Genomic DNA, 13082 nt, shown 5'->3' on the forward strand with positions numbered 1-13082 from the left:
TTTGAAATTTTCCCTAAGAAAAAATGTTTAATTATATGAGTCTCTGACATGAACGTAATGAATTAAAATGATCTTCTTTGAAGGATAATTTGAGAAAATTCCAAGCGGTTGAGAACAGATGGTTGCTGTAGAAGTGTCAGGCCAGCAGATTTAGTTTATATCTGTGAGTATCTGTATACACTGAGTGTTTATACACACACGATCGTGCTTTTATGCACAACTCTGTTTAGGAAAAAAAATCTCGATTTTCCATTTCCTTCCTATTTTTATGTGTATTTTGGAAATGCTATTCTCCTTTTATTAGGATAAAAACTTTTTCTCAGTATTTTGATGATGACCATCAATTCTTTAACCAGTACCAAAAAATAAATTGAAATTTTATTTAAAATTTCTTGATTTTTTTTTACTTAAAATTTTTCTGTAATGAATGTTTTAAGCCCTCCATAGAGTCCTGTGCTTTCTTTATCCATGTGTTAATGTTTCCTTGTTAAAAACTCTGAATACAATAAAAATTCTACCCTCAGAAAGATCGTTTTTTGATCCTCATGGTAGGTAAGAAGAGAATATTTGAAGCAATCCGGTAGTGAGGAAGAGACGGTGTTCCTCTCAGTATGTAGGAATGCTTGCTTGCTAGTCTAGTCTGGGTTATGCAGACTTGGGAGTAGGTAGGAAAGGTAGTCAGCAATTACGACACTTTAGTGCTGGTTAACAGAGGTCTAAATCCAGCTGTCACTTCATTTCCAAAGCCTCTGCTAATTTTCCCACATGCTCTGGCTTCTGGGGTGCCATAGCACTTGATTTATACCATTACCATTTTGTATTGCAAAAATCTCTTCACAGTATTTATTCAAAATATATTTATTGAGCACCTACTATATGCTAAGTAGTGTTCTGAGTACTGCAGATAACATCAAGAAACAAGAGACAGCCCTGGCTGGTTTGGCTCAGCGGTCAGAGCATTGGCCCAAGGACCAGAGGGTCCTGGGTTCGATTCCCGCTAAGGGCACGTACCTCAGTTGCAGTTCGTCCCCAGCCCTGGTTGGGGTTGTGCGGGTGGCAACCTGTCAGTGTGTTTCCCTCATATTGATGTTTCTCTCTGTCTCTTCCTCCCTTTCTCCCTCCCTATCTGAAGATAAATGCAAAAATGTCCTTGGGTGAGGATAAAAAAACGAAAGAAACAAGAGACAAATATTTTTGCCCTCCTCGAGGGAGCCTATAACACATGAAGAAGAGGCCTGCACCAATACACAACCAGTCTCTCCCTCCAGATATTTGCCAGATTTTGAGCCTATGTAGTATGGAAAGCCAAATGGATAAGTTCAAAACTTCCAAAGGGTAGCAGTATTTGGGGAGAGGCTGGTAGTAAATCTAAAAATAAGAAAATTGTGTAGTATGTTAATGGTGGCAAGGCCCTGACCAGCGTTGCTCAGTGGTTAGAACGTTGGTCCATGCACTGGAGGGTCACAGGTTCGATTCTGGTCAAGGGCAACGTACCTGAGTTCCAGGTTCGATCCCCAGTCCTGGGTAGGAGGCAATCAATCAAGGTGTCTCTCTCACATAGATGCCCCCCCCCCTTTCACTCTCAAAATCGATGGAAAAAATATCCTCTGGTGAGGATTAACAAAAAATCAAAATAAGAGAGTGATGAGTAATTCCAGTTTTAAATAGAGTGGTTACAATTTTAAACAGGGTGGTCAGTGATGGCCCCACAAAGGTAACATTCAAGCAAAGAATTGGGGAAGTAAAGGAGCAAGGGAGTAGGGAAGAAGAGCATTTCAGGCAGAGGGAATAGCCTGTGCAAAGTCCCTGAGGTAGAAGTATGTCTAGTATATATGAGGAACAGGCAAGGAGACCTTAAAGGTAACAGATGAGATGAGAGGCTGGGTACAGATACTGTAGTTTTGCAGACTTTTGGAAGATCTTTGACTTTATTCTGTTGGTTCTTTTATAAATAGATTTTTGGAGAAAGAGGAAGGGTAAGGGAGGGAGAGAAAAATCTATGTGAGAGCGAAACATAAATTGGCTGCCTCCTGCATGCCCCCTGCCAGGGATCGTGCCTGTAACCTTTTGGTTCACAGGATGGTGCCCAACCAACTGAGCCACACTGGCCAGGGCTTACTCTGAGTTTGAGAAACATTTTAAGCAATTTAAGCAAAAGGTGTCATAATAAAAAGGACCATTTTGAGTGTTGTTTTGAGAACAGAGTAGCAGGGCAAGATTAATGAGAAGGCTCTTTGGAATAATCTGGGCGAGAAGTAAAGGTGGTTTAGAGCAGAGTAGAAGCTGTGGAAGTGGTGAGAATGGTTGGATTCTGGACATATTTCGAAAGAAGAGCCAACAAGATTTCTTCGCTAATCAGATATAGTATGTGGAGATAAGAGAGAAGAGTCAGTGATTACACCAAGATTTTTGGGTTGGACACCTAGAAGGTTGAGTTTGCTTTAACTCAGCTGGGGGAAAGCTGTAGCTAGAAAGGGTTGAGGGGTGGTTGGCTAGGAGACATGAACATGTTAAGTGTGAAATATTTCTGAGATATTCAAGTAGAGATGAGAGTAACAATTAGATATATGGGAGAGGTCCCGAGCTAGATGTATAAATTTGGCAGGCATCACAGTGTAGCCATTATTTATAACCATGAGACTAGAGAAGATCACCAAGAATATGAGTATAGACAGAAAAAGGAAGAAAAACCAAAATCTAGGCTCCAGGTAACTACAGAAATGAGAGTTAAAACAGGAGGATTTTACTTTTAAGGACGAGGCCATTGGGATGCAGTAAAAGGTCTAATCTGTATCTGATTAGACTTGTCGACATGGAGGAGAGATTTCAGCAGAAGAGTGAGGATAATATTAATGGCCAAGAACTCCTATAAACTGATGGGATATGTCAAGCAGTAGATGCAACGTCAGGTTACTCCCAAGTAGGGAAAAGAAAACTACCTGGGCATATCTTAAACTGTAGGAAACCAAAGACTGAAAGAACATCTTAAAAGCCTCTAGATAAAAACTGACAGCTAATGTTATGTTAGCTGATGTAATATTGAATGCTTTCCCCTGAATTTGGTAGTAAGAAAGATTCCACTATCACCCCTTGTATTTAGACATATACTGGAGGTCCTGGCTATTGTAATAAGGAAAAATAAGAAATCAGAAGTTTAAAGATGGAAAGCAATAAGTAAGACTATCATCATTTGCAGATGACATGACTGTGTATAGCATATTCAATAGAATTGACAAACCATTAGAATTAATAAATGTGGATTTAGCTAAATTGTTGGATACAAGACAATATACCAAAAAAATCTATTTTTATAAACTAGCAACATGAAATCAGGAAAGGAAAATTGTAAAATGTCATTTATAATAACATCAATGTAGTAGATACAAGCTCTCTATATGAAAAACATTGCTGAAGGAAATTAAAGACATAAATAAATAGAACAATATAATTCATTTTCATTCAAAATCTAATCAGGGTGTATTTGGGTGGAAATTGATACTGAAAATGCACAAGACCTAGAATATCCAAGGCAGTCTTGAAAAAGAACTAAGTTGGGACACTTACTGTAATCCACACTTTGTAATCAAGCTTTAATAATGAAGTCAGGGTTGTGTTGTCATAGAACAAATAGACCAGTGGAACAAAATAGATCTCTGCTGCCCTAGAGCTGCTACCAGCCACATGAGTCTATTAAACACTTGAAATGGCCAGGTTAAATTGAGATGTGCTGTAAGTGTAAGTATACACTAGATTTTAAAGACTTAGTGTCAAAAAAATATTTATTAATAATTCAGTGCTGATTACTTTTTTAAAAAATCCTCACTTGAAAATAGTTTTCCTTGTTTTGTTTTGTTTTAGAGAGAGGGGAAAGGAAGGAGGGGGGAGAGAGAGACACATCTCTGTGAGAGAGACACAATCAATTGGTTGCCTTCTCCACACACCCTGACTGGGGCTGGGGATCGAACCTGCAACCCGGTTTTGTGCCCTCAATCGGGAATCAATCCCGCAACCCTTAGGTACTTGGGCCAATGCTCTAATCACTAAGCCACACTGACCAGAGCAATACTGATTACATATTGAAGTGATAATATTTTGAATATATTGGTTTAAATAAACTATATTATTAAAATCAATTTCAGCCCGGCTGGTGTGGCTCAGTGGATTGAGCGTCGTCCCGTGGACTGAGAGGCCCCAGTTCGATTTCTGGTCAGGGCACATGCCCGGGTTATGGGCTCGATCCCTGGTTGGGGGCGTGCAGGAGGCAGCCCATCAATGTTTCTATCTCTCTCTCCCTAAAACATCAATAAAAACATAAAAAACTGAACTAAAATAAAATCAATTTTATCTGTTTATTTTTACTTTTTAAATGAGGCTACAAGAAAGTTTTAAATTACATATGTGGCTTAATGAATGATGGTGGTGGCAGCAAATATTCCTTAAATAGGATACAAAAGTACATAAGAGAAAAGGTTGGTAAAATGCATTATATGGAACTTCTGTTCATCAAAAGATACATTTATAGCCCGGCCAATGCGGCTCAGTGGTTGAGTGTCGACCAATGAACCAAAAGGTTATCAGTTTGATTCCCGGTCAGGGCACATGCCCAGGTTGTGGGCCAAATCCTCAGTAGGGGCATGCAGGAGGTAGCCAGTCGATGTTCTCTCTCATCAATGTTTCTATCTATCTTTCCTTCTCCCTTCCTCTCTCTAAAATCAATAAAGAAAAAAAATTTTTTAAAGATACATTTATAGATTGAAAAGGTCCATAGATTGGTAGAAAATGTTTATAATCTATATATCTGACAGAGAACTCTTATTTAGCAATAGATAAATAACTCTTGCAAATCAAAACAAAGGACAGTTTTAAAAATAAGCAGATGACCTGAATAGGAGCTTCACAAAGAGGATATCCACATGGCCGATAACCATATGAAAAGATTTTCAGCATTCCCAGTTGTCAGGGAAATGTGCATCAAAAAGACAATACTATACATCCACTGGAATGGCTAAAATTTTGAAGACTGACAGTATTAAGTCAGCTGAACCGCCCATACATTGCTAGTGGGTATAAAAATTGTTACAGTCACTTTGGAAAAAATTTTTACAGTATTTGTTAAAACCAGACATATAACTAAACTCATAGTCTAGCGATTCCACTTCTATATAAGTATCCAAGATAAATGAGTGTACTTGTCCAACAGAAGACATACATGAATATTGGAAGCAACTCAAATATCCCTCAACAGTAGAATGGGTAAATGAGTGGCAGTGTATTTATGCAACAAAATACTACACAGTAGTACAGAAGAATGATCCACAAACTATACAATTCAGTTTGCATGAAGTTAAATAATAGACAAAACTAATTAATAGTGGTAGGAGTCTGAATAGTAGTTACTTCCCATGAGGGCACGGGGTCTTCCAGAATGTTAGAAATGTTATATAACTTGATCTGGATGGTATTGATGCAAGTGTGTATCTAAAAATCCATTAATTGAACACTTGAGGTTTCTGCATGCTATATGCCATACCGGAGTAACTTTTAAAGCATTATGTTACCATGTCTGGTCCTTCCTTGATGATAAAGGCTATAGCTCATTTATTTCTGTAAGACCAGTGTATAAACTTAAGAGAGACTCAGTAAGTGATATGGAAGAAAATTAGGAAGGAAGTAGGAAGTTAGGAAGGAAGTTGTTCACTGATGTAGTTTCTCTTAACCTAGCACCTATTCCTTTGCTCAGTGCCAAACTTCCATAGAGAGCTGTTTGTTGGCTGCAAGGTCAAGGTAGTGATCTTTACTGCTCAGGAAAGTATACCTAGCCCTGGCCAGTGTGGCTCAGTTGGTTGAGTGTCATCTGGTGTACCAAAAGGTTGCCAGTTTGATTCCTGGTCAGGGCACATGCCCAGGTTGTGGACTTGATCTCTGGTAAGGGCATGCAGGAGGCAGCTGATTGATGTTTCTCTATCTTTCCCTTTTTCTCTCTCGCTCTAGAAAAAAAAAAAATCAATAAAAAATATTAAAAAAAAGAAAGAAAGTACACCTAGCTTTGACCCTTTGCTGTTAGCATCCTGATAATATAGGATAGGTCCCAGTGTATGGAGAAGGGGGAGACTTTATAATTAAGTGATGCAGATTAAGAATAATAACTATCTCCAGTCTGTGGCCCTGGTGAATTTGATGCTTTATTTTCTTATGTATTTCCTTCTCTTTCTCTCTTTCTCTTCAACAATTCAAATATTTGTTTGCGACTCTCTTCCAACTGATGTAGCTAGAGGCCTGGCGTTCTAGCTGTGCGCTTCTAGGTGCAGTGCCCCAGTGAGATAGCTACATCAGTGAATAAAACACATACGGATCTCTGCCCTCAAAAGGTTTATATTGAATGGGAGGAGACAAGCATTAAGCAATGAACTACCGCCTCCTTTTGTAACTTGTGCTTAAGCATCAAGCAGAACAAATACTTAAACAGAAAAACAAAAGGTTCCTCCTGTTGTATGGTAGGCACAGTTCACTTGTCTTCTTGTTGAGCTATGGGAAAAGACTTGTCATTTTGGACTAACTTCCGCATGGCACCTAGAACAATGCCATGTGTCTAGGGGACCGTAATAAATATTTGTAACCTTTGGGAGCATCTGTCAACGCCTGCTGATTTCCATACTTTTTTTCTACCATCTGCCCTCTTTTTTTTTTTTCACCGTAGTGAAGATTTATTTTTAAATAAATTTTAATGTAACTTGTTCGTGGTAACATAGTATGTGTGTATACATGAATGTTCTAATCTGTTTTTAATTGAAGCATCTTGTGACATATAAATCTACGCAGTGTACTTTAACTGACACCTGCTGGTTGCTTTAATTTCTCACTTTAAAAGCAAGACTGAAATCATAACCAATGAACTTACACTTTTCAACCTGAAAGAATCAAATAATAGCTATAATTCTAAAGTAGCTTCCATAAAGCAGACAGTATTCTTATAAGTACTAATGAACTATATTGAAACAAGGTAAATATAAATATCTGATTTTGTGCTTAATCTGAAGTGTTACCACTGAACTCAATTACACATGTTTACTCTGAAAGACTACAGTGAAGACTACAGTCAAATACTGATGATGGTTATTCAAACTTCAGTTTATGGAATACCTAGAAAATGGGTTGAACTGGAACCTGTTTTCAGTTTTACAGTATTCATTAGCAACAATTTTTTTAAAGACATAAAAGGCTATTGTTTTAATATAAACCAGGACTTTTAAAATCATCTCTAGCACTTTCAGTTGTCACATCGTCATAACCAAAGACCCAAATAATTTCAAATGATGATAGATAATATTTAGGCAACAATGCGCATGTGTCAGTACTTTTAATGTTGTAAACATAAAATGATAGTAAAAAGATAACTATAAACAAGATGTCGCTCCTCCATTTCTGTGATCAGCACACTGCATTACAGTAAACCAAGTTTATGTTCCACAATCAAATGTGGCCACTTTGTGGTGGGTCATTAAGAATATCTTCAAATCTGCCCTGGCTGGTTTGGCTAAGCGGTTAGAGCGTCGGCCTGCGGTCCAGAGAGACCCGGGTTCAGTTCCCGCTAAGGGCACATACCTCAGTTGCAGTTTGTCCCCGGCCCTGGTTGGGTCGTGCGGGTGGCAACCACTCGATGTGTCCCTTTCACGTCAATGTTTCTCTCTCTCTCTCCCTCCCACTCTATCTGAACAAAAAAAGGAAAGGTGTCCTTGGGTGAGGATAAAAAAATTTAAAAAAAAGAATATCTTCAAATCCAAGTCTCATCACTACCCCTCAAAATATCCAGTGAAAGGTTAGAGCTTGGAAGAAATGGAAGACGCTAAACCTGTTGCACTGCCTTGAATTCCATTTGCAATTTTAGTGGAGCAAATTCATTTTATCTTGGTTGAGCTAATAATTCAGTAGGGTGACTGGGCAATAGTTCATTTTTCACAAAAGAAAAACCTTTTCGAAGAAGATCATGATTTTCAAAAGGTCCACTTGCGGATAGCTCAGCATCTGGAATGCTGTCCTTTAGCTGAGATCCAGGTCCTCTGGTATTCATCTTCAGGTCGCTCTGCAGAGAGCTTCTCAGCACAATTATCCTCAGCCAGCCCCGCCACTCACTTCTTCTTCTTCTTCTTCTTTTTTTAAACAATTTTCTGGAAAAAGCTTGATTTAAGGTCCGAGAAAATGTAAGTTTTTTGTAGTGGTATTCCTTTGTGACACTTGAGCCCTACAAAGAGTAGACTGAAAACAGCGATGTGCAGAATAAACCATCCTTTTGGGAAGACCTGGTCAGGCACCCAAATAATTATTTTGAGAGCTAGGGTTTTGTGATGAGCATTCTTTTTATACACAGTTCTGAGTCTCAAATTATGATAAATACTAGATCTGGAACAGTCATATAGTGCATAGGAAACCACTGAAATAAAATTACTTAAGTAGCCCTGGCCAGTTTGGCTTAGCGGTTAGAGCGTCGGCCTGCGGTTCAGAGAGACCCGGGTTCGGTTTCTGCTAAGGGCACGTACCTCGGTTGCAGTTTGTCCCTGGCCCTGGTTGGTCATGCGGGTGGCAGCCACTCGATGTGTTCCTTTCACATCAATATTTCTCTCTCTCTCTCTCCCCCTCCCACTCTATCTGAACAAGAAATGGAAAAATGTCCTCGGGTGAGGATAAAAAAAATAATAAAATTACTTAAGTCCTGGAAAGAATGTTAAATGCAATTGTTCTGACTCACTGCATCCTGTTTTTAAGTTTGTCATTTTTAAAACTCACATACTCTGTAGTAAGAGATTTCATGGAGATTAGGAGCCTAGAAATGTTGATGTGTAGCTTGGGTAGGAAAGGAAGGAATTCATTTGTTTCGGTTGGGATTTGTAGTCAAAGGATGATTGGTGAAACCGCCATTTCCAGGCACAGATGGGAAAGATGGTACAATTTAGGAGGGAGTAGTTACACCTTCTATTTCATAGTGCTTACTCTTCAGAAATGTTTTCAAGTGCCATTTTATCCTCCCAGTGCCCCAGTGAGAGGCATTTTTAGCTCCTATATTAATAGATTTGGAAACCATAAGGTATTAATTGACTTGCCCAAAGTCAATAGCTGGTAGGTAGTAGAATTGGGACCTTCTGATTCTAAAGCCCTCACTCTTTTAATGTTACAACTTTCTGAAAGGCATATGGAGGCAGTTTTGGCAGAGGAGGGAAGTCCTCCGACCAGTTTTAGTGATGCTAAAGGCAGATGCGAAATTAAGAGTCTGAAAAGCAGAATAACTTCTCAGTGTGTGTGTGTTTGCGGTGGCAGGTAATGGGGTTGTGCCCAGAGGTTAGAAGGCTTTCTGTCTTCTGTTCACTCTGGTCTGAGAGGAGGGAGGCCTCGGGATTCAAAGGTGAACTTTGGATGCAGTAGCACCTGTTGTAGTATTTCTTAACAGAATGATTTTGTGCATTCTGTGGTGCCAGTGATTCTCTTTCTTTTAACCCCCATCTCCAGGAACCTCCAGAAGATGACGCCAACATCATTGAGAAGATCCTGGCATCTAAGACTGTCCAGGAGGTCGGTGACTGATGTTCTTGGCTTTTATATCACTAGCACAGATTCTAACCTCTGTGAAGAGACACTGGCCTAGAGAACCTGGAATGGTCATTTCTGGCTAGAGAGTGAGCTAAGCATGAACATTGTCTGGCTAATCAACACTTACTTTTACCCCTATGGAAGATTTTAGGACATAAAAATTTTAAATATTTGACAATGCCCCAAATGTATTTTTTCTCCATTGTGATCCTTAGCAAAAGATCTTTTTTTTTTTTATTTAATCCTTACCCAAGGATATTTTTACATTTATCTTTAGACAAAGTGGAAGGGGAAGAGAGAGAGAGAAACATTGATGTGAAAGAGACACATCGATTGGCTGCCACTCACACGACCCCAACCAGGGACAGGGACGAACCGCAACTGAGGTACGTGCCCTTGGCCAGAATCGAATCCGGGACTCTTTAGTCTGCAGGCGGATGCTCTAACCGCTGAGCAAAACTGGCCAGGGCCTAGCAAAAGATCTTTATCCCTTAGTTTCTGTAGCCTATTGAAAGTCATCAGAGGACCAAGAAGAAGAGATGGTAAAGAGCCCTAGTGAAGACACCAGGGGATTTTTTCTTTAGGTGTCCCAGGGCCGTTGAAGGGATCCTCTAGAGAAAGTCTCTGAGCAAAAGAGTTTTGGTGCCAGTGAGAGCATAAACACCTCAAATGTTTATGAAAGTAACATTCCTTACTTTGCGAGTGAACACCACTGGTGTTTGGAGTGACGGTCCTGGGGGCTCCAGAGATAACACATGCCCCTTCTTCTGCACCAGGCTCTGCTCCTGCTGGGGCTGTCCCACCAGAAGATCATTTTTTCTTTTTTTACCTTAGAGTGGCTGTGTCTCAGCCTTGATAAACCTACTCAAAGGGCTATCAGAAAAAGACCTGGAAAAACAAAAATATCCTCAAGAAGTCTGTACTAAAACCAGGCAGGGGTGTCGATTTACGTATTTTCTTTTGGCATGTAAAGGTGATCTGCAGAGGGGTCTGGGCTGATCGACTGCTTGCTCTTGGTTACAGGTTCACCCGGGAGAACCCCCATTTGACTTGGAGCTCTTCTACGTTAAGTATAGAAACTTGTATGTCTGTTTAATATGTTATTTGTTTTTGAGTTTTATATGAATAAAACTTTCTTTCCCTGTCACATCATCTTCTGTATTTTCCAAGAATGGCCCCTAAGGCATGACCCACAGTTAGTTGTCTTAAGTTCACCTTAGGTGGTAGTGCTCAGCTTTGGCTGCACGTAGAATCATATCAAGTGTTTTAAAATTGCCGAAGCCCTTGCTCTACTCAAGACCTGTTGACTCAGACCCTGGGAGTAGGTCCCAAGAATTGGTGTGTTTTTTAAAACTGTGTGATTTTCATTTGCACCCAGGGTGGAGGACCACTGTGCTGATAGCCTGTACTCCACCCCCCTTGCATTTTTTATTTCTCTGCTGCAGCCCAGTAATGATAGCCTGCCTGCATCTACCCTCCCTCTGCTCTGAGCCAGTTTCTGTAGAAGCCGTTGCTCAGAACTGCTGCATTGTTTCTTCTGTTTTTGCCCTTAAGGGCAAAGCCCTTCTAGGCCAATCTCTAGCAGTTTCACAACAAACCACTGCTGTTGATTCTGTGTTAGATGGTTACCCTGTTTATTGAAACACTTTAAAGCTTAGTAACTTGCTAGTTACATGCTTGTCTCAATTTATGTCTTTGGATAGTTCCTACTTACACTGTAAATGGGCCACGATGGAAGAGCTTGAAAAGGATCCTCGCATCGCACAGAAGATCAAGCGATTTAGGAATAAACAAGCCCAGATGAAGCACATTTTTACTGAGGTGAAGCAGTCTTTACTAACTAATTTGACCAATGCTTTTTCTTGTAGAATCAAATACTGGGTGTAAGTTTCTTTACATTGAAGTTCTGTGCAGATTTGTTGCTCAAGTCAAATTGCTAAGTGTGCACTGATTTATAGCAAAACAAGTCCAGATTTTAGCCAAAGAAAACAAATTACCCACCAGGGTATGAAGAGCAAATCTTACAAACGGACAGTCCATAAGAGCACGCTTCTTGGTCAGAATACTGGGAAACAGGTAGGACAAGAGGAGTGTGCACACAGTCCTTTCATCTCCCACCCCCACCCCCAAAACAATTCCAAAAGACCCAAAGTTTGAATGTAAAAAATAAAAACAAAGCCAAAATGTTAAAAAATGAATAAATTTATATAAACTTGGGAATTTCTATGTATGGTGCCTATAGTAAGAGGAAGGATTGGTGGATTTGGATTTTAAACAAATCTACAGTATCTAGACATGAGAAAATACCATAAACAAAGCTTAAATTGTATGTGTGTGTATGTATATGTATATATATATATTTCCTGATTTTGTACATATACACATACATACATACACAATAATTAGAAAATATGTGTATGCATTATATATATATATATACATATTTTCTAACGATATACATGCACATATACATACATACATGGTATACATTTTTATCTAGTGTGAGAACCTTCCTATTTATATTTTTATATATACACACACATTATACACACACATACGCAAATGACCAATAGTTGAATAAGAAATGCTCTTATAATTAAGAAAATATAGTCCAGCCAGTGTGGCTCAGTGGTTGAATGTCGACATAAGCACCAAGAAATCGCTGGTTTGATTTCTGGTCAGGGCACATCCCGGGTTGTGGGCCACATCCCCAGTGGGGGGCATGCAGAAGGCGGCCAGTCGATGTTCTCTCTCACTGTTTCTCTCTCCCTCTCCCTCGCACTTTCTCTCTCTCTCAAATCAATAAAAAAAAAAATTTTTTTTTTAAAAAAGGATACATGCAGAGGAAGATTTGGAGGGGAGGGGGATGTGTGTGTGTGTGTGTGTGTGTGTGTGTGTGTGTATAACCACAGATAGAAAAAATGGATAAATTAATTATATAAAAATGTAGACAATTTCACTAATAGTTCAAGAAATATAAATTAAAATAAGAATTTTCTAGTTTTTCCTTATCAAGTATTTAAAGGTTTTAAAGTTAAGTGTTATCCATTGCTGCTGAGGTATAGGGAAGAGATACTCATACATCACTGGGTAGGAGCATTATGTCGTATGACCTGTCAGAAGAGCAATAGACAGTAGACATCAAATGTCTCAAAACGTACATGTCCTCTGTCCCAGCAATTCTACTTCTGTCCTTTATTTTAGGGAAAATATTACATCTTTGTGTAAAGATTTAGCAATGATAAATAGTTGTTTTATATTGGTGAAAAATTGAAAAAGTGTTAGATAATCAATACTTGTTAAATTATGATACATGCACAGATTGGAATACTGTGCAGCTAGTAAAAATGATATTGGAGAACAATTGTTAATGACATAGAAACTCTCTTCTTTGGTTGTTGGGGTTGTGGTAATTTTTATTTTCTTATTAACATATAATTTTTCAATTTTATTTAGTTTACTTTTGAAGAAGAGAAGCAATAAAAATTATTCTGAAAATGTAG

General features: G+C 39.0%; 1 protein-coding gene and 1 pseudogene across 2 annotated transcripts in view; one reads left to right on the forward strand and one right to left on the reverse strand.

Moving 5' to 3' along the window:
* CHD6 (chromodomain helicase DNA binding protein 6) overlaps window positions 1-13082 on the forward strand; it is a 146208-nt gene that overhangs the window by 35232 nt on the left and 97894 nt on the right. For both annotated transcript variants that reach the window (XM_036246023.1, XM_036246022.1), the window contains exons 5-7: window positions 9499-9561; window positions 10603-10661; window positions 11283-11400. In XM_036246023.1, the coding sequence (XP_036101916.1) occupies window positions 9499-9561; window positions 10603-10661; window positions 11283-11400 (240 nt within the window). The remainder of the gene's footprint in view (window positions 1-9498; window positions 9562-10602; window positions 10662-11282; window positions 11401-13082) is intronic.
* Window positions 7442-8068, reverse strand: LOC118619338 (annotated as a pseudogene).

Source organism: Molossus molossus, unplaced genomic scaffold, assembly GCF_014108415.1.
Source record: "Molossus molossus isolate mMolMol1 unplaced genomic scaffold, mMolMol1.p scaffold_m16_p_6, whole genome shotgun sequence".
Taxonomy (NCBI): Eukaryota; Metazoa; Chordata; class Mammalia; order Chiroptera; family Molossidae; genus Molossus; species Molossus molossus.